General features: G+C 40.5%; 1 protein-coding gene across 1 annotated transcript; it reads right to left on the reverse strand.

The window, feature by feature from the left end:
* Window positions 1-1,755: 1,755 nt before the first annotated feature.
* LOC143280851 (actin-histidine N-methyltransferase-like) lies at window positions 1,756-20,894 on the reverse strand. Its single transcript, XM_076585571.1, has 15 exons — window positions 20,785-20,894; window positions 17,813-17,978; window positions 17,357-17,449; window positions 16,594-16,739; window positions 15,831-15,903; window positions 15,121-15,231; window positions 14,288-14,368; window positions 13,381-13,504; window positions 12,889-13,006; window positions 12,359-12,433; window positions 11,715-11,814; window positions 10,975-11,041; window positions 10,554-10,639; window positions 9,683-9,843; window positions 1,756-4,825 (listed from the first exon to the last, which is right to left on the reverse strand). The coding sequence occupies exons 2-15, from the start codon at window positions 17,964-17,966 to the stop codon at window positions 4,664-4,666; spliced, it is 1,551 nt and encodes a 516-aa protein (XP_076441686.1). The 5' UTR covers window positions 17,967-17,978; window positions 20,785-20,894; the 3' UTR covers window positions 1,756-4,663.
* Between the last annotated feature and the right edge of the window lie 1,832 nt (window positions 20,895-22,726).

A 22,726-nucleotide genomic window follows, 5' to 3' on the forward strand; every position in this document is an offset into this window, starting at 1 on the left:
TGCCCAGACTTTGTGTGTGTTCATTCTTTGGGGAAGAGACTCATTCAATCAACTGACCAAAGTAAACACATTGCCAACTTCGTGAGCGAACGCCATAGCGAGCAGTCATGTTTTTTGCACTCTCTCCAGCCATCTGAGTGAGTTGAATCATGATCCAGTTCTCTAGACTTTGCTTCCCAACCAGTTTTGTGTCAACACTTCCGTTATCACAAACCAGTTTTGTTCGGACATTCTCGTTCCCCACACTGTTTATTCCTAAACGGACAGTCACAAATATTTACTTTATTTTGTTTTATTTATGTATTTACTTTTTTTTCTTTTCTTTTTTTTTCACTTGGTCTGTCAGCTACGTTCAGAGCCATAACTTTAACTTCAGTTGTGGCTGCATGAAAATAGATTCAACACCAAACCAAAAAACATAAAAAAATATTTTCAGCTGGTAAGGACTCAGAAACTCCTTGTGCTTATTACTTCTGGCGTAGCAAATTTGGGTCCGATCTAGATAAATCAGCATCTGTATGGTTAAGGCCAAAAGAAGTTACAAAAGAAACAAGATAAAAAGCCTTACACTGGAAAATATTGCACAACATCTACCCAACAAACATAATCTTAAACAAAATGAAAACTAAATGCTGTTATGGTCACGACACAGTTTTACTATACTGAACATTTTTCCTATGACTGTCCAGTAGTACCTGATTTTTCGTAATACACTGAAAATATAATCTATTGAAAAATAGATATGAGACTGAATTATCAGCCACAGATATACTGTTTGGTATCCAAATTTCTCCAAAACTGAAGGGCTTGTATCAACAGATCAATTTTCTGGTCTAAATTGGTAAAATGTGTTCAAGTATTTATTTTAAAAAAACTAAATCTGCTTCACTTTTACTGTTTATTTTTGAAAGGGAAATGAAAGTCAGAAGTTGGGGTGGGAGAGGGCTTGATTAACTTACAACGTTATACATTATGACTGTGTTCACCTAGGACGAAATAAGATTCAATGCTGCTGTATTAACGGACACACCTTGGTGGCACACACACTCGCATGCTCGCTCAGGCAAGCACATAAATATAACCACATACACAAAAAATGATCATCATGAGGAATGAGAGAAAAATACACACACTACATTATGCAACACACACAAGGACAGGAAAAAATGCAGACATTTCAAACACATGTCAAACATTAACCCTTTCACTGCCAGGGAAATAAGATTTAAGTGAAATCTATCTGCCAGGGTTTAAAAAAACAAAACAAAACAGGTATATATTTTCAAAAAAAATTTATGCTCTTTGTTACTGGAGAAAGACCCATAAAAGTATATGTTTTCTGAAAGGTAAATGAATAAAGAATACAAAACACATGATGTTTTATATATTTTCAGTGACATGCTGTTGTTTTGAAATTTGTTGTGTTTTGTTTTTTGTCACATTTTTAACTTGTTCATTACAAACATTAGTCAGGTAATTAGCACCAAAATGTCATATTTTCTGGACAAATGGATAGTACCTGCACACACAAATTATAGCAGAACAACCACAAAAAAAAAGACAAAAAAAAAAAAAGACACATACACAAAGCATTGTGACTTCTCCAAGTGATAAGATGGATGTGAAGCTACGCCCCAAGTCTCCACCGCCCTCCTCTTCACCCCTCTCACACAGTCACTTTATCCAGTTCTCATCAGACCCTGTTTGCCGAGTGCCAAGAAAATCGCTCACACTGTGTCCTGCTAATAATTCGGACACTTTCTGTCGTCTGCTACAGCTGTACAGCTGACATCACTCACTGATAGTCGTATCTTGGCCAGTCTCTTCGTTGCTTCCTTTATTTTCTATCAAATCATCCAGTAAAAGTTCATCACTGTCTTCTTCAAATTTACGCTTCAATTCTTTCTGAGCATCAGCTAAAGAAAGCAATCTTGGTTGATTTAGTGCACCACGATTGCATGTCTTTATCATGGTGTCCAACATTTTGTTGAGTGAGCGAGGAGAGGAGCCAGGCTATCACTGCGGCAGTAATCCAACCAAAACATTCAAATAAAGGACTGCCTCATGACACAGATGGGGTTTCTAGCTATGAATAGAATCTAGAAAGATTCCCCAAGCTAAAGCTACCAGTATTTTTGTCAACAAACTCAATGCAAACCAGGGAAAAGTCAGAATATTTTGATGACGAGTTATCTCGTCACTGTGGCAGAGAAGCGTACATGCTTGCGCTGAGGAGTTATCTCGTCTTACAGGCAGCCTAGGGGTTAAAGAACACATAAATTGTCCACCGTAATGGTAACATACAGATACACAATAGTCCAAGTCGGTGCGCTTGTGTGTGCAGGGAAGGGGACAAGGGTGAACAGGTGTAGGTTGGCTATCTTGTGTGTTTATTTTTTTAGTGTGTGTGGTGGGGGGCGGGGAAGGAGGTGCGGGCATATGTGTGTGTGTGTGTTTGTAGGTGCTTGTGATTGTGTGCATGAGTGTATGTGCGGTTTCGTTGTTTTTTCTTCTTTTTTTAATTTTGTTTCCTACTGTGTTCTTTGTTTTATTTTGTTTTTGTTTTGTTTTGGGAGAGGGGGTAGGGGGGGAGGCAATGAAGAAAACCGCATGCTGAGCACACAGAAAAGAAGTAAAAATAAGAAAAAGAGAAAACATGCTCCAAGGACTTGCATGCAACAGAGGCATCAACAACAAAAAGTAAACATATTGCCCAGACTTTGTGTGCACTCATTCAGTTTATATATGATGCAGAGGGTAAGAGAGGCCCTATCAGGGGAGAAAGAGTTCTTGTCTGTCACCTGACTAGTGAACAAACAACTTAACATTCTGCGGTCATTGTTCTATGTTTTTGTGTGGTCATTGTTTTAAGTTTTCATGCAGCGTCACCATGAGAAACCAGACAAAAAAAAAAGAAGAAAGAATCACTCTATCCACTGAAAGTGACATGAGTTTTGCAGTCACTGTTTTAGTTTTCACACAGCGTAAAACTTGAAAACCAAGATGATTATCACTCAATGGTGTGGACAAGTAACCGGTTCCTTTCTATAGGAAGATGGGCCCAGTGACAGGGGAATGAGGGAAAGTGAATCTCTCCTCTTCCACCCCTCACACACACACACACACACACACACACACAATGTATAAACCTGAGTGATTTGACTATGAGTGCACCCCACAGTATGTGCACAAAGAAATGGAAGTCCATCCATTGTACTTTTTACAAAACAAGATATCAAAGTTCAAAACCGGAGTCCTTGACAATGAGTGCACCCCACAATATGTGCACAAAGAACTGTCAGTCCATCAATTATACTTTTTAAGAGATAAAGATATTAAAGCCAAGGATTAAATGACACTGCCCTGTAATTAATTTTCTTGTTCATAAGATAAACATCCCGCAATCCCTCCATTCGTACAAGCTGAACAAATACAAGCACAGGAAGACTAGAATTACTTCACTCAGGGAAACAGAGGAAGGGATATGAAAATTCTGCATTGTCAAGCACAATGTTGACTTGGCTTGCATCTGCTGGCAAACTGTTTGTCATTATATTTCAAAAGATATGAGCCTAGCAATGACTGGACGTCTTTTGCCCTCTAGGTTTGGCAACATCACTTACGTCTGAACTGACAACTTAGCTGCCGTTTCTCTGCTTCGTCTTTGTTACACACAGATTCACACCAGACACATAGGTTCCAACTACAACTGTGTTGCTGCTGGTTGCTCAAAACTTGGAAGTATGTTACGATCTGGTCTTGCATTCTGTTTTGTTTTCTCTTTCAAGCTAGACATATCTTTTAATGGTACCAATTTCTTTTTCGATGTCCAAAATCTGGTTTAAAACCTGTTTGTTCTTTAATTCATATCCGATGCAGTCTTGTCTACATTAATTTTCTGTGTGCTTGCAAATAAACTACCTCTGTGTTACCTTGTGTTTGTCAATTTTGGAGCTTCTTTGCCCATTTTCTGAAACAGATTCAGCTGACGAAAATTTCGCTTTTTTGTCTTGTTTACTGTTATCATCGCTGTCAATGGAATCACTACAGGACCAAGAAAATGCTGTTTTGTGACAACTGACTGAAATGATTAGAGATCCATCAATCTCAGGGTAAAAAGCAAGCGAGAAAAAAAAAAAAAGAAGAAGAGAGAATACAGCAGTAACATCTGAACACACTGTTGTTCTTTATCATTCAAATAAGCTGGACTAGGCGACACTATGTTTCTAAATAAATTACATTTGGCACTAAATTTGTATATACTGTACAAGTAAAACAATTACATAGAAGTTCTAAGTCAAGAAAAAACGTGATTACATCCAAATTTTAAGTCAAGAACTGGAATACAGGGAACAGGACGATATGTCTTATGTTGTTAAACTTCAAATGTAAACGCCTCTTATGAGATTTACTGACATCACCAGGAGCACTGTAAGGCTTCTTTATAAGGTCAAGTCTGTAACACAGTCAGACCGCATTGAACATCCCAGGATAGAGAGCCTTCTTTTTTTCTTTTCTACAATATAGGACCTGATGAGTTTTTTGACAAATGAACAGAAACCATACAAACCCAAACAAGCATCCATTCTCATCCTCTGCTGCATATTAAATGTATACAACATACATTAATCACTATGGTACCCAAAGTCTTTCACACCTTGTTTCAAGTTTCACTTCCAGGGACAGTTTCTTCTTTAGCCATCAGTTTTCGCCGGGAAGCAAAAGAAACAGTCTGCTGCAGAATCTTCTTCTCTCCCAGTCTCAGCTGCAGTGCCATGACAAGTGGGTGTGGGAGATCTGTCTGCTTCAGCTGATCTTCATCGTCCTGTTCAACACATGGCAGAAGCAAGTGTTTCGTTGTCCCTTACACAAATCACGGCATCAAAACTCCTCTACCTAAACACACACACACACACACACTCACCCACACCCACCAAACATGCTCATACCAAACCATATTCTACCATTTCTCAACAATATTTTCTCCAAAGAAGCTTGATTCAAATACACAACAAAATACACTTTCACAGAATTCAGACAAGATGTCATATACAACGTGATGTTGATAATGATGATGATGGAGTGTCCCGTCGGACCGACGGATGAGTAGGCAGGCAGGATTATCTGTCCTTGTGTGTCCTCATATGGGAGAAGAGGTCGATTCTGGATGCACAGCACTTCCCACAGGTGTTGCAAGTGAAAACGTCTCCAGAAGTTGAGCCCTGCTTCTTTCGCTCACGATTCTCCTTAATGGCCAGCGTTCTCTTTGTTTTCAAACGTCTTTATGCCACTAGAGCACAGCATCCTCCATCGACAGCGGTCAAGGGCATCAGTTTCCCAGGAAACAATGTCTATGTCACAGGCTTCAAGGTTTGTCTTCAAGGTGTCCTTGAAGCGCTTGCAGGGTCTTCCAAGTTCGCGGTGGCCTTCCTTCAGCTGGCCATACAATAGCATCTTCGGGATCCTGCTGTCTGTCATGTGGACATGTCCTGTGCAGCGTAGCTAGCAATGGATCAGCAGGCTTTCGATGCTGGGCAGGCTGCTCCTCTCTTGGACCTGGAGGTTGGAGACCCTGTCTTGCCACTTTATGCCGAGGATCTTTCGTAGGCATCTCTGGTGAAACTGCTCAAGTTGTTGAATGTGACGGCGATACGTCATCCATGTTTCACAGCAGTACAAGGTGGTCAGTACAACAGCTCTGTAGGTTTTGATTTGGGGCAAGTTGTTGAATGTGACGGCGATACGTCGTCCATGTTTCACAGCAGTACAAGGTGGTCAGCACAACAGCTCTGTAGGTTTTGATTTTGGTGCCTCATGCCTTTGTTGTTCCACAGCCTGTTGTTGTGTCTGCCAAAGGCGGAGCTGGCCTTGGCGATGTGCAGTATCACGTCTGCATCAAGGGCTCTGTTGCTGCATAGGGTGCTGCCCAGGTAGTAAAACTTGACTGATTTGATCTCTGTGTCATCAATCTTGATTGCAGGTGGGGTGGAGGCACTGGCGTTCTGTGAGCTAGCTGGTTGGTACATGGACTCGGTCTTGCTGAGGCTGATGTTGAGTCCAAAGTGCCTGCAGGAGGTTGAGAACCTGTCCATAATGAGCTGCATGTCCTCATGGGTGTGTGCAGCAAGCGCGCAAAGAAGAACTCTCTCAACAGTGCCTCAAACACCCTGGACCTAGCGTGGAGTTGCCGCCAGTTGAAAAGTATGCCATCTGTGCGAAACTGAATGTAGATGCCCTGGTCAAAGTCTTGGAAGGCGTCAATCAGCATGGCAGAGAAGAGAATGGAGAACAGTGTGGGTGCCAGGACGGAGCCCTGCTTCACTCCATTTACCACAGGGAACGGATCTGACATGTCAGTATTTTCGTGTACTCTCGCCTGCCTGCCATCGTGGAATGACGCAATCAGCTGGATTAGGCTCTCTGGGCAGCCGAACTTTAGAAGGATCTTCCACAGACCACGGTGGTTCACAGTGTCGAAGGCCTTAGTCAGGTCTACAAAGACCATGTAAAACTCCTTGTTCTGCTCAGAGCACTTCTCTTGCATCTGGCGTACAGCAAACACCATGTCACATGCTCTCCTGCCTGGGCGGAAGCCGCACTGTGCTTCAGGGATGACTGTGTTGGAGACATGGTCAACCAGTCTGTTCGATGCGGGCGAAGATCTTGCCGGTGATGCAGAGGAGAGTATCAGTATCAGTAGCTCAAGGAGGCATCACTGCATTCGGTCAAATCCATATACACTACATCACATCTGCCAAGCAGATGCCTGACCAGCAGCGTAACCCAACGCGCTTAGGCCTTGAGAAAAAAAAATCAATTTAAAAAATATATATATAAATAAATAAATAAAATAAAAATTTAAAAAATAAATAAAATAAAAATTAAATAAATAAATTTTTTTTAAAAAGAACAAAAATTGAAGAAAAAAAAAGGAGAGAGATTCCACGGTGGTTATCGCAGGATGTTTTGTCTCCCTTCCATTTGTAAATGTGGACAATTGAAGCATCCTTGAAATTCTGGGGGACCTCCCCTCTCTCCCACAGCTTGGAGATAGACTGAAACAGGGCGGTCAGCTTGTCTGTCAGCACCTCGCTTCCATACTTGTATAGGTCGGCCTGGATTCCATCCGCTCCTGGTGCTTTTCCTGACGTTGTCAGTTTCAGGGCCTTCCATGTCTCGGCCTTGGTGGGAGGGGCAGCTAGCAAGTCACTGGTAGCTGTGGGCGGGGTGCAATTACCTCGTCAGATACAGACGAGTCCCTGTTGAGGAGGGTGTTGAAGTGCTCTGCCCAGCAGGCAAGGATGTCTTTCTTGTCTGTCTGGAGGGTGGTCTGATCCAAGGCTCAGACAGGAGTTGATCCTATGACTCTTGGCCCATACACAGCTCGGAGACCGTCATGGAAGGTCTTCCGTATCGTGAGCATCAGCAGCGCACTGAAGCTCTTCGGACTTTCTCTCCCACCTGGTATTCTTCATCTCATGCAGCCTCTTCTGTACGAGTTGCTTGGTTTGCAAGTACTGGTTCTTCTTCCTCTGGCAGTCTTTATCAGAAATGTGATCTTGATGCCATATATGCAGTGTGTTCAGGAGCTTGGAGATTCCAGAGTCGTTCTTATCAAACCAGTCTTTGTGGCTTCTCTTTACAAACCGTGTCATCTGCTGCTGTGTATACAGCATCTCTAAAGGTGCTCCATACCTCTTCTACATCAGTTGATGCAGGAATTTCTTGGAGAGCTGCTTGGATTTGCTGCTGTAGCACGTCCTTGGTGATAGGGAGGCGGTGGATGTTCAGCTTCCTATGGGGTTTCTGCCTGGCTGCTTGGAGCTTGTGTGCAAGTCTGATGTTCATCTTGCTGCATATCAGGCGATGGTCCGACCAACAGACTGCTCCTCTCATGCAGCATGTAGTGGAAACATCACCTCTGTCCCTCAGCCTCTGAGTCCAGCATGTGCCACTACTTGGAGCGGGGTGCATCCATGTATACTTGTACTTGTCCGCTTGTTGGAAGAGGGTGTCGGAGATGGTCAGTCCATGCTGCACACAAAGCGAGAGCAAAAGCAGTCCCTTGGAGTTGTACTTGCCAGTGCCATGCTGTTCTAGGACTTTTGGCCACGAGGAGAAGTCCACACCAACGCGGGCATTGAAATCCCCAAGGATGATCAGCCTGTCCTTTCTGTCTACCACTGAAATGGTGTGGCTGAGCTCCTCATAGAAAGCTTCTTTGATGTCATTAAGGTTGGTCATCGTCGGGGCATAGCAGCTGATGACTGTGGAGAAGCCATCCTCAAACAGCTTCACACGCAGGGTCATCAGCCTCTCGTTTATCCCACGTGGAAGGCTGTCAAGCTGTTGTGCAAGTTTGGTTTGTATGGCAAAGCCCACACCTGAGGTTCTTGGGGTCCCAATGCAGCAGAAGGTGTAGCCCCCTCCAACTTCCTCCAGCTGGGTTTCACCGGCAAACCTTGTTTTGCTCAGGGCTGCTATGTCCACCTGGTAGCGATCAAGCATTCTAGCAATGAGCGCTGTGCGCCTTTCTGGTCTGTCGTCTCTGTCCAAAAGGGTGCATACATTCCAGGCACCCAGAGTCAAGGCATGACTCCTGGTTCTTTTCTTCTGTTGTTTTTGACTGCTAGTGTCGGATGTCCAAGTAGGTGCGGTTTACCACTAGGTACTAGGTGAGGCAGGCTTTGTTTAGGGATCCTTTTATCTCCCCTCCCCCGTGTGGGGAGAGCAGTGCTGTCCCTAAAAAGAGCTACTCTGACGCTGTGGGAGGATATGGGCACCACATCTTCCCCAGTCTACGGCAGATGACCATCACCCCATAGCCGCCTGCGTGCAGAGTTGTGACTTAGAACTGCCAGCAGCATTCTCTACCTGTCCCCGTTACCACTTCTCCATTACCACAGGGCTTGGGGAAAGCTGGGTGTTGAAGGGCTAGCTTGTCGTTCCGACATTAACCTGGTTGCCTGACCAGCACATGGTGACTTTTTTTTTTTTTTAGTGAAGAGTTGTGCAGTCCCTTCCCCACTACCAACGCTCAGAGCCCCACAGGTGCAGATACTGCCGCGTGTAGAGCGGCCTCGGCAGGTGCAGGTTTTTTCTTCGGAGTTCCGTCTTCTAGGAGGACTTTCAGCCAAGGATAAGAGCTCCCCCTGCCCTATGATGATATTTATACTTAAACAGCGTCTATCCTTGGTCAGAGGCTGCCAGCCTTGGTACAGCTGATTGATAGCTGCCTTTGTTTTAAAATCTCAGAACAATATCAAGAGAAACCAATTCATCTCTTATCAAATAGTTTTTTTTCAATCATCTGTAAAGCAAATTTTGTCACATGTAATTGTTATATCCATATGTATCATATGAAAAAATAAACAATGCTTCTGAATAGGAAGCACAGTTTTCAAGTGTCTTGGAATATCTCTCCCCCCCCCCCCTTTTCTTTCTTTCTTTTTTTATCTTTTTTCTTTTCTTTTCCTGTTCCCTTTTATTTGCCATCTCAGTGCTCTGCTGACCTGGACTCCATGTACAGCCATACCCATATACCCATTCTGTCATCATCAAAATAAAGCCCTCGCAATCATGACATCACTCTTCCAATACAAAAAGTTGTACACATTTACCAAGTGACCCTTACATCGGGAATCTTGACACACACAACAAAACACAACTACTGTGTAGTGACCTTCACAGAGGTGGGGTAAGCTTTCAGGAGGAGTGCCGCCCGTGTCTCCAAGAACCCCCACACCTTCTCTTCATTGTCGGCTGACACAGGGCTCTCCAACTCCATCAGGTTGTTCAGGGTCTCTTCACTTACGTCCCCTGTGTACTTCTTCATCAGTGTCTCTGCAAAGTCATCAGTCCTTTGCTAATAAGAAGTGTCAAGAGTCTTTTGATAAAAAGCTCCCATCATGTTTATTGTTCTTCTTTCTCTTTAAACTTTGGTTCATTTCTTACATTTCTATTTTCTTTTCTTCTTTTGGACCAGTAACTATTTTCACTGAGGGCATATCTATGTAAGTGAATATTTTCTTCTGTTCACAGAATCTTGAATTTCATTACACTGAGTGCAATTGTGTTGGAAAACTGGAAGAAGAAATCTGTGCTCTTATGTGAAGGCATCACACTAGCAAACAGATCCAAATATACACAACTGTCTGGTCTGAAAACAAAACTTTGTTGAGACTAATATCAGGTTTCACCCTATTGGTTTGCAACAATCTACAAACATTTTCAAGTGTAAAAAAAAAAAAAAAGAAAAAAAAAAAAAGAAGAAGAAAATTTTTTTGCTATCTCTTGAACACAACAATTATCTAGATTTTCTTCCCCATATTATTTCCGTGTGGGAAAATGCCTTCACAACTGACTTTTAACCAGCACAATAAAAACTGAAGGAACAGCCAGTGGCTCAGAGAGAAAAAAAAAGCATCTTCACACACAGACGTCAATCCCATGTGAGAACACTGTTAATTTTCACATCAGAAACCACAGTGCTGGACTGCATACAATAAAATATTGATTAAATTGTAAACACTGCAACCTTCAGTAGAAATTACCTTCATCCATCGTGAAAATGCGCAAGAAAGCTAACATCTCCCCATCCACTGGGCATTCTCCGCAGTGAAGGAAAAACGACCGAGACCTGGGGTATAAAAATATGCATATTAATCAGATTCTTTGCTTTGTAAAAGTTAGTATCTAGTAATACCTGAATAAAAATGTAAATCTGCAACTAATCTCTCAACACTGTAATCACACTTTATTTCTCTTACAGAGATAATTGCATTATTCTGATTCTGATGAGAATGGAACATATCTATAAGATTGCAACTAACATCTTACACTGCCTTCTAAGAAAACCAAAGCATCAAGTCATAACATAACTCCTTCCAACCAATCCCATTCACTGCCAACACCAAATGCCTAAACTCATCACACCTCCCACTGATTCAAAAGAAAACAAAAGGGCAAACTTACGTTTGAAGTGAAATTTTCCCCAGAACTTCAGATTTGGCGTCACAGAGAGGATCTCCTTTGCTGATACCTGTATAGTACATATATTTTATCTATTATAGTACAAATATCTTATTTATTCACATACCTGTCAGGTCAAACAGATACAAACGACCTGAAATAAACTGTATTTTGATGGCATTACACATCATGAAAAGAAAGCATACAAACATGATAAACAAATCAGATTTTTTTTTTTTACTCCAGGTGAATACATGAAATGATTATCTTTGCCTAGTGTGGTAACTCCTGCATATATCTGTTGTGGCATGTCTCAAACCCAGGATGTAATGGAGTCAAAATCTGAAGAAAATTACCACAACAGACTCTCCAGGAGATCAACTTTCTTTTTCTTTTCTTGAAATCTGCCAAGTCATGAAATGTCTTCCTATGATTGTTTGCTGTTCAATTCTTGTGAGATTAATACCCACAAACACACACATACACTCATGCACAGCTTCCCTCTTACACACTGCTTTCCTGATTCTCCTGGAGACTCCAAATTCAATTTATTTTTAAAAGACAGTATAACATCAAAAAACTTAGCTAGGAACCTGAAAATATGACGTTGAGATTAGGCAACCCTACCTCAAAAGACTGACGCTCATACATGCACAAAGCCATGTTTTTCTGTTCTTTCATAAAAACAGAGAAACCTGTATTAGTTTTGAAACATTGGTCAGAGACTCGTCTGAGAACTGTACCCAGTTTGAGACAAAGACGATCATGTTCATTGTCTGGGAAGACAAAACCATTGTGGACCAGGAACTCTCCGTTGGATCTTGGGCCATAGAACATGAAAACCTGAAGCAGAAAAGCATTGTATGTGTTACACTCATCTTTAAAATGGTTCATATATATTCCCAATAGATGATATTTATCAAAGACTGCATAGTGTGTGAGAGTACGTGCACTAGCACACACTTGTGCATTCTAACATATACCAGAGGCATCTGAAACTCTGTGTACTTTGTAGGTGCCTGTGAGAGAGACAGGACAGAGAGAAAAGAAGAGCCTTTTGGAATGTGTGTGTGCGCGCACATGCACACATGTATCTGAGTTTTTATGCATATATGTGCACCCATTAAAATCCAAAAACAATGTAAGAAAAAACATTAATGAAAAAAAAAAAGAATCTCAATCAAGTAGTCTCCTATTTGTCTGGAGGCCTTTATCTAAACCAAACAAAGATCAAACTGCACCAGGATCGCTAAAAAAGACAAACAATGTTGTATTAGGCATTTTAACAATGGTAAATCATCATTGTAGGGCAAATTCAAAGGTAAACACGTGTGTTTGAATAAAAGAACTGTCATATATATTATAATAAGATAAAATGTGAACTAACCTGGTCACCTGCAGCCACATCTTGTTGAGAGTAGCACAGGCTGCAGTTGCTCTCTGTGTCAAAATCAGTAGAATACTGAAACACACAAACACATCCAACAATGTGTAGACCATGACCGACTTGGTAATTAACAAATTCAATAACTGACTCAAGGCTATATGATCTAATTTTACTGATGAATATATCTTAGTGACATTTAGTGATTTATCCATCTCTTGCCTACTGCTGCTACCACTACCATTATTACCACTTTAAAAAAAAAGAAAAAGAAAAGATAAATGCATGTTGCAAGAGAATATAAGATAAGAGTTGGGTCACGGTTAAGTATGTGTAATTAAAATAAGATTTGTAGAACTGTATCTTTTTTAACAAAAAATCTACAATATAATGTGTGAAAAACCATTCTTCTCAGCTGTCACACACACACACACAAACTCATTCACACATACTCAACAAATAACACTGGCACATACGTGACAAGAACACTTACACAGCCACAGCCACAGCCACACACAGTCTTTTTCTCTTACTATTCCATTGGTGTGGTTGCACATGTCCCAAAGAGGAATGAGACCATACGTTTTCTTTTCACTGCTGTCCTCTCTGGGAATCAGGTTCTGTCTTGTCATCACCGTTGACACTGCCCACCTGTTGACAGCCATCAAGCATATCACTGTTTATGTGACTGCAATGAAAATCTATAACAACTGATGGATTCAACTGACACAGACACAACACACTGACACAAACAAAAGCAGAAGTTCTCTCCATTTCACTTGTTCAAAAAACATGATTTAGTGCAAAAAAACAAAAACAAACGGTCACTGTCAAGTTTATACTTGTGCGTACTGGTCGGTGGATGGGGTTTGGAAGCAAAATGGAGCATCACTATAGTGATCCTACCAAAATGGGATGGAAAATGGAGTATGCAAAATTTCAAAAATAGTAATAATGATAAAGCATCATGACTTTTTTTTTTTTTTCTTTTTTTATAAGACTGACATCTATATAAGAAGATTCACCTGTAATCATCAAAAGTGAAGTTTTCATTGATACCCAGCTTGGAGGCTGCTGCATGTTTCTGCAGCAGTCTGTAGAAGTAAGCATACTGTCTGGCAACGCTGCGGTACTGGGTGATGGAGTTGCCTGAAAAACACAATCATGTCAGAAATGCCAGTGGCATTCTGTTCATCTTGGTTATCTATACACCACTGTATGATTCTTCCACCTTGTTCATGGGCCACAACTCCTACATTCACTCGTAAGTACACGAGTGGGCTTTTATGTGTATGACCTCTTTTACCCCGCCATGTAGGCAGCCATGCTCTGTTTTCCAGGGTGTGCATGCTGGGTGTATTTTTGTTTCCATAACCCACCAAACGCTGACATGGATTACAGGATCTTTTACGTGCGTATTTGATCTTTTGCTCATGTATACACATGAAGGGGGTTCAGGCACAAGCAGGTCTGCACAAATGTTAACCTGGGAGATCAAAAAAAATCTCCACCCTTTACCCACCAGGCGCTGTTACTGAGATTCGAACCCAGGACCCTCAGATTGAAAGTCCAATGCTTTAACCACTCGGCTACTGCACCCATCACACCGATGTATGATTGTAGACCTTTTTTTTTTTTTTTTTAATAGGATAACTTTTCAGTATCAAATCAGTAATATCTAAACAATTGAAAACAAGCATTCTGAATTCTCAATCATTCTCTCTTAGCAAAACGTAAACATCTAAATCACTATGAATGAATTAACACTGATTAACAGTTTGCAAAGGCATATATACTCGTTTCATCAAACATTTATGATACCTAACAGTTAAAGGTTATCACTTATCATTCCTTCCCACTGGACAGTACAATCAATAATGATCATACTGGGTCTTTCATTTATCCAACCTATTCAATATCAAGAGTACATACCTAAAGTGGGTGATCCTTTCAGATGCTGAAGCTCATCTGGTGAAAAGTACAGGGGTGTAGTGTAGCTATCTGGTAGAATATCTGAGGGGGGAAAAACATGTACAAATTAGTACATAATCAAACATGTATTATTTGTCATGAGAAATCATAACAGAAAATAAAATACACAAGAAATAACAGAAAATAAAGCTGTTAAGCATTATTTAGGATTGAAAAAAACTTCCTTCGATGACTTTTTCAGATATACCTGCCACTGATTTAATATATATACGACTTTACGAGATATACCTGCCATTGATTTAATATATATGAGTTAATGTTTCATTCAAGTTTGCAAACATCGAATACACTATCAAAATGTGCTTTCTTCCCTCTGGAAGTGTAATCAACACTGACCTTCATTAGTTTCCTTGGTAGTCATGTTTTGGGGAAAATGGCAAAGAAGGGAATGGGATGGAATGGAAAGAGGGGCAGAAGTAGGAGTGTCTTTTTTTTTTTTTTTTTTACTCACTCACTCTGTCTGCATCAGCCTTTGAGGTACAGAAAAAATACCAGGTATCAACATTCTCTGGTTCCCTCCTATGAATGTCATTTCAAAATGTCCAACTCGTGTTTTATCCATTCATCTATACTGTTATTGGTTTAAGGTTGTTTTTTTCTGTTTTCTTTTGATTTGATCATACTGGAGTCAAGCTTATTAGTACTGAGTGATTTTCCATATGTTTTCTATTGCTTTCTAAATATATGGCTTTGTAAATATACTGTCCTTTGTAAAATACTGTCCTATCAAAATTGAATAAATATGTTAAAAACATAATCTCTGGTTCCCTCACCCAGATATGGTTTCCAGAAAGACTTGGGCGACTTGGACTCCACCAGCAGGTGCATGGCCAAGGTGACATTGGGCATCACCTGCAGGATCTTGTCCTCTCTGATCAGCTCTCCTGCATCACCACACAGCTCAGTCTTTAGCTTCCTAACGCTGCTCCGTATAACAAATGACAAAATAAAAGGACTCCTCCCACCCCCACCCCCCATAAAATCAGGTTCAGCATATTTACTGTGACCAACTGGTGCAAACTCCAGCAGAAGTCTGATTCCTGTACTATGCAACTACTACTCTGCACTGAGAAAATTTTTTAAATAGCTGTGACAAGTAGCCTCCCTTGGTATATTCATATTACATCCCTTCTGTTTATGTGATTGGCATTATCAGTCGCTTTCATGTGCACCCATGTAACCAATATCACAACTATGCACACACACACATATATGCACACACACACACACTCTACAATCTGAATCACCCTATACCAATTATTTGTAAAAAAAAAAAAAAAAAAAAAAAAAAAAAAAGACATATACAAGAGTATACAAGTACAAAAATATTTTTTAAGAGTGTTTGGTGTTCCCATCCCAAACCCCAAACCCACTCACCCCCCAAAAATTTTAAAAACCAAAGTGTTTCATCAAATCAGTAACATCACTGGACTCAGTCAGAATCAATTAATGTGAAAATTAGAACCAAGAAAATAATTTTTACCCAATGGAGTTTTCAAGGCACTGTCAACAGTCATCATCAAAGCCCTTGGAATTTTCAGCAACAAATCTGATTCCTGGGGGAAAAGAAGGATGGAATTGTAAACACAAAACTACTGTTGACAGAAATGAATGAAATAATATCAGTAACAAAGACTTTAGTGATCCACAATGTTTATACATGTATTCATGTGCATGCACACACATACACACACACATAAACACAGCAAGAGGAGCAGTATTTCAGTAACAGGATCAGTATTTCAGCTTGAGGAACAGTATACAAGTGAAGAACATGGGACCAAAACAGAACCTTATGAGACTCAATGTTTGATTTTTACATGTTCAGACTAGAACTAATGATGACTACTGCAAGAACCTTTAACTGTCAATAAAAGCGCAGACTAAACTTACATTATTCTAGAGAACCAGACTGAAGGCCAAGGGAGAAAAAAGAACACAAAAAATGGATTAAAAATCATTGTTTTAAAATGATGTACTTAGTCCTTGAAGAAAGAAGGAAAACCTGAGACTATAAACATTCAATGTGAAAGGACCTGCAGATATCTGGAAAATAAATGAATAAAACAGCAAATGGTACGTCTCCAAAGACTCGCGTGCAATAATGAAACACTAAAGTCACTCACACACACCCCCACACACCTGAATCATTACAAAATTCGTTACATAACACTCATTCATCTTCCACTTATCAAAAATCAACTTCACAGATGGAATGGGAAAAACCAAACATCCACAAGACACACCTTGATGTCCTTGTTTGCTTTAAGTCCCAGGCCATAGCCAGGAAAGCTTTGGATTTCCACTGCTGAACTGTCAACACCATTTTTGTGCAGCCACTCCATAAAGGCAGGTACGGCTTGCTCTCTGTTCACAGTCGCTGGTCTAAGACCTGTCCATGACACACTGACCTGTGACTTTGCGCGTGCAAGTCAACATGAGGATGAAGGGGAAGTTGGTGGCAGGGGGAGGGGGTGGAGGTGAGGTGGGTGTGTGCGTGTGTGTGAAGGACTGAATGTGCACTTATAGACATTATAAAAGCCAAGAACAAAATATCCAAGACAAATGTGGCCACAAGTACACAAATGTAACTGATGAATATCTGGGTATTCACCTCAACTAAGACCGGAATAAATGCAGACAGAGACAGAACAGACAAAAATGAAGGCAATTTTTTTCTCTATTTAAATATAGCTCCATTACACTAAACAAATTTCACAAAGTAACTTATTTGTTTGTCAATATCATTCTGTTTGACATTTTTCTGTGGGCACTATAAAAGTAATCATAACAAACAGAACAAAATAAATATCTTAATATTTTCATTTACACTGAAAACAACTTTTTTTTCTTCTTATATTCAATGAAGAGATAGTAAAGACTGAATATTTCTATGATAAACTGATAAACTTCCTTTTTTCATTATCATTATCTCAACCCATATTTTTATGTTACAAGAAAACAAGTCATTTGTGGAAGGATTAATGTTGTACAAGACTATTAACATACCTGACTGAATTTTGCGAATTTTCTCAACCAAGCCATGAATTTCTGGATAGTCTTCAAGCTCCTTGGCTCCTGAAGATGGTGGCTTTGAACAGACTGAAATGCAAATGAAACACACAAAAAATAAGACTTAACTGAAACTTGAAAGCATAAAAAAACAAGAAAAAAAAGAGAATCACACAAAAGCCATGAAATGAAAATGTACAGCTTTTGTTTGATCAGCCCAGTTGTTTTTTTTCGTTTGTGTGTGTGTGTGTGTGTGTAAAACTCAAAGTACACAAACCATGCGTAGTTCATAATCACACACCAAATACCATATACATCATCTGTTTAATCTTGTGTGCATGAATCTTTAATATAAAGAAAAGTGTCTGCATCATGAAACATGAATAAAGACCAAAAACCTGCACACAAAAAAACCCAAACCAGGCTAACTGAACAGAAATACTCAGTTCTCACTTTCTAACAGTTGTGTGACCAGTTCTGTAATTTCTCTCTTGGCAGACTTGGACAAGGTCTGCTGCACTGGTTCAGCAGATTCTTTATTGCCATTGGCAGATGGGGGCACTGCTTTTGCTCCTCCCCCTCCGCCCTTTTTGTTCTTTCGTCCCATTTTGGCAGCAATCTGAAAAGGAGTATATTATACATATATATATATATATATATATATATATATAGAGAGAGAGAGAGAGAGAGAGAGAGAGAGAGAGAGAGAGAGAGAGAGAGATTCAGATACAATATCAAAATCAGTTCAAAATTCACTAATGACGGATTAAAACAACTTGTTAACGCACTTTATATGCCTGTAAAAATAAGGAAAAAAAAGAAGAAAAAAAAGGTGTAATGATATACTCTCCACTCCCTTCCTTGGTCATAAAGTTCACTGAGAAAACATTGGCACTTACAGAATCCTGACCATAATGTTTGCCTTCCCAATTACTGCTTGCTAGGACGGGCGCAACAGCCGAATGGTCACAGGTTTGAATCCCGGTCATAGCGACTGGCAGGTAAAGGGTAAAGGGTGATTTTTCCCATCTCCAAGGTCAACAGATGTGCAGACTTGCTAGTGCATGTACTCCCTTCCTCTGTATACGCATGCTGAAGACTTTCTTCTTCGTTCATGGGCTGCAAATCCCATGTTCACTCATATAAATGTACAACAGTGGGCTTTTACGTGTATGACCGTTTTTACCCTGCCGTGTAGGCAGCCATACTCCATTTTCGGAGGTGTGCATGCTGGGTATATTCCTGTTTCCATAACCCACCGAACAATGACATGGATTACATGATCTTTAATGTGAGTATCTGATCTGCTTGTGTATATGCATTACAGATGTCAGTGTTTGGTGGGCTATGGAAACAAAGACATAACTAGCATGTAACCCCACCCCACTCCCTCCCAGAAATGGAGTATGACTGCCTACATGGTGGGGGTAAAAACTCTCATTCATGTAAAAACCTACTTGTGTATATAAGTGGATGCAGGAGTCACAGCCCACAAAGAAGACGACGACTGCTTGCTCTCTCCCTTTCATCACTCCTCCCCCTTCCCTCCTGGAAACCCCTTACACTCCCACCCACTCCTGATCTGTGTTTCTCACTGTCTTCATTTGTCTGTCACCCTTTACCATCATCTCAAACTCACATATACACAATATGAATGCCTTAAACAAACACACACACACACACTCACTCTCTTTTTCTCTCTTGACTCGGACAAATTATACTGACATAGTTAAGACTGCTTTTTGTTTCTTTCATTAGAAAAAAAAAATCATCCAAATGGCCTCTTAAGTCTTACTAGATAGAATGCTATGATAATTACTGATAGCTCTCAGATTTTAGGCCTGTAGGAAGTATTTTTCTTCCATTTGTGTGTGTGTATGTGCATGCTTCTCCCTGTCTATGCACATTTGTCTGATGCATGTAAGTTTCTGAATGCCAGTCACATACAAAACCAATCTGGGCGAGTGATTTTTTCACGGACTTGCCTGAATGAGAATGTTGAGCCCTGCGGCTGCAAGTATATTATGGCAGGTTAACCCATCATGTGGGCAGTGAACAGGTTAATGTGAACAGATATACAAACCAACTCCTTTAACTCTGCATGTAGAAGACTTTCTCGTGTGTGGACATTGGTTGCTCCAGCTAATTGTTGATATGAGATGTGAGACAGATTTAATTTGGCATTATTCTGATGTAATATACTAGTTTTGTGCCCATTTGTTTATTTGTGATTTTTATTTATAGAAAGCAGAAATTGTTTGGCCACAGTGGAAATACACTCAATTGTATTGTGGTCTGTGAAATTTCACACTCTGAGAGCTAGTTAATTGACAGCTAAAATATGTTAAGGTGTACAGCTTCTAATGGTTTTATGTTCTTTTCAAAGGAATGTTTGTATATTTGTTATTTTGCTTTTCATGGTAGTGATGTTTTGGTCTTATATGTGTTCCAGATGTGTTGTTTATTGATAGTGAACGACTGAAAATAAGTAACACCAAATAGCACTGCTTGTGGTCCAAGGAGAGAGTGAGACTGAGTGCCTTCACCTGTCCTTCACCTGTACTGTATCAGAAGCTACCTGTCTATCCCTACCTATACCCAACGCAAGCAACCTAAATTACCACCTATTTACACATTTAAAAAGATATCCCTGAACTACACATGCTTAAATGTGTGACTGAAGCCAGTGATGGGGTTGCCTTTTGGTTATATATTGCTTCTGACCTTTCAAGCATGGCACTGATTACTTTTAAAATGATAAAATGTTTAGTTATAAATAGCATGCAATACACACTTAATTCTAAATACAAAAACACAAACATATGCTGACAGTGTACAAATACACACTTACAAAATGAAAAACACAATATTTGACCCTTAACTTTGGGTCTGGAAGTGGAAGAATGGTTGGAATTCAACAAGTCACTTAGCAAGCACAATTTCTTCTGCTAGATTGTTAATTTCAGCAAATGTTCTGACCATGAAGCTAAAGTTGTAAAAAATAAATAAATAATTTTTTTCTTTCTTTTAAGAAAAGAAAAGAAACAAGGATGTTTATTCCCCTGACCGAATGCCGCCCCAAGCATTGTCGGTCTTGTCTATAATCCTGTGGGCAACAATCCACAACCTCTCGAAGTTGCTGTGGTTTACTTTTTCTAACTCGTTGTCCTTCACTAACGTCTAAACGACAAAGAATCTAGTGATAAACAAGAAATAGACACACACAAATGTCACATTTGTGGTTTCATCCCACATTGAATTATTTTTTGAGATACTGTTAGTGTTACATGAGTGGCCACATGATACGTCGGCTCTTGATGGTGAACAGTAAGTCTCTGACTGGATTACATCTGACACTGAGCTTTAGTACTGATTTTTTTCGTACACACTGACAGTCTGGGTCACAATCAAGAGCAACAACTTACAAAATTTACATGCACTTAGTGAGGAAGACCGAAGTTTCGTCACTGCCGGACAGCAGCAGAATAGCTTTCACGTTGGCTTGTGTTCTACGTCATCGCTTTTTGAGAAATACACACGAATTACCCAATTACCAAATACGGTATGTTGCACGGAGAGGTCTTATTTCTTATTCTTTAAAACAAATAGATATATATAATGATAAATATCTATTTAATAAACAGAATCAAACAAACTGTGATTTAATGAAGCTGCAGTGAACCCCGCTTCGTAACTGACATGCACGGTCAAAGGGAGCGTATCGTCTGACGTGCCTTTGTCCAGTTCCCTCCCCGAGACCAAAGAGGTGTAGTGGATGGAAGTGTTTGAAACCACAGTGTCAAAACTCTGAGTGTGTGTGTGTGTGTGTCCGAGTCTGTGCGTGTGTGTGTGTGTGTGTGGTGTGTGTGTGTGTGTGTTTGATTGATGCATGACTGAATTACACAAGAAACAAAGATGTCGAGCGCTTGAAGGCAGCTTTCAATGGGCTTCACCCATTAATATTTTAGGCTCCATGTTGGTGCACTGATAAATGGTTCCTGGCCGAGGATACATAGGTGTTGTATAAGCATCAATATCAAAATACTGCCCCAGGCGACATAGTTATTCACAGGTATTTCGTAAGTGCAGATTTTGCGCTTCAGTTGTAATTCTGCGACACTGACGATGAAAGAAGAAATTTTACACTGACTCAGTATTTCTTCCCGGGGTCAAGAGCCTCAAATGTTTTCTTCAGAAATGCCATCAAAACAATACAAATATAGAATGACAGAGTCAAACGAAATCAAGTAAATAATTATCCCTTTCTTTTTTTCGGTTCCAGAGACCGTGAACTACTTTAATGTCCATCAACCGCTTCATCACGACAGGAACTTTTTCGTTCCAGGCCGCGTCTCTTCACATAACCAAGTTCTCTCCCCGGAATTTATATCTTTTTATGCACTGAAAATTCGAAACAATTTCGTAGGTAATATAGATATAAGTAATACCCTCTGTACTGGCTGTCAGTTGTGGAAATAACTGAATGAAAATCTGTAGGTTTAGGAAATTCCACTTTCTTGCATGCATGGCTTGTTCATGTTTTCGTTTTCCTTAATAGGTATCAGTTCTACATTGTTCTTTTTGTTTCTCAGTAGGGGCCGGAGGCTTATGGAATAAAATTTTGTTCTTGTTCTTGTTCAGGTCCTCTCCCCCTCCCACATCACCTTCAGTTCCCCTTCCGTATTTCAGCTCCCAATCCACCGGCAACCCCGTATTCACACAATCCACGCTATCAGTGGAAATTGTTATGGTCGAATGACAAGAACTAAGTCACACACACACACACCGGCACATACACACACACACCGGCACACACACACACACACACACACACACACACACACACACACACACACACACACACACACACACACACACACACACACACACACCGTGGCACACACACCGTGGCACACCGTGACACACACACACACACACACACACACACACACTACACACACCGCACGCGCCGCACACACACACACACACACACACACACACACACACACACACACACACACACACACACACATTTGGGTGGTAAGACTTTGACGAGGGATGATGAAGTCTGACCACCGAAGCGACACTGCATTCCCATTTCTCCAGCCGGAGCAGGAACTGAAGGATGAGCGAGTTGGGGGAGAAAGGGGGACTGAGACAACGGCCATGTTCATGTAGCGAAGAAAAGGTTTTGTCTTACGGTCTGTAGACTTCATCAGGAAGAATCAGGATGTAGTCGAATGCCTTCAACAGACCATGATGTAACTTTTCTTTCCCGATCCTCGTTTGCTCTAAAACCGAAATGTAAAGTTCTGATGCCGACGGATGGAGATACTGGCGTGTCTTTCGTTTTATTCACAGCCATTA

The sequence above is a fragment of the Babylonia areolata genome, chromosome 4, assembly GCF_041734735.1.
Source record: "Babylonia areolata isolate BAREFJ2019XMU chromosome 4, ASM4173473v1, whole genome shotgun sequence".
Classification (NCBI taxonomy): Eukaryota; Metazoa; Mollusca; class Gastropoda; order Neogastropoda; family Buccinidae; genus Babylonia; species Babylonia areolata.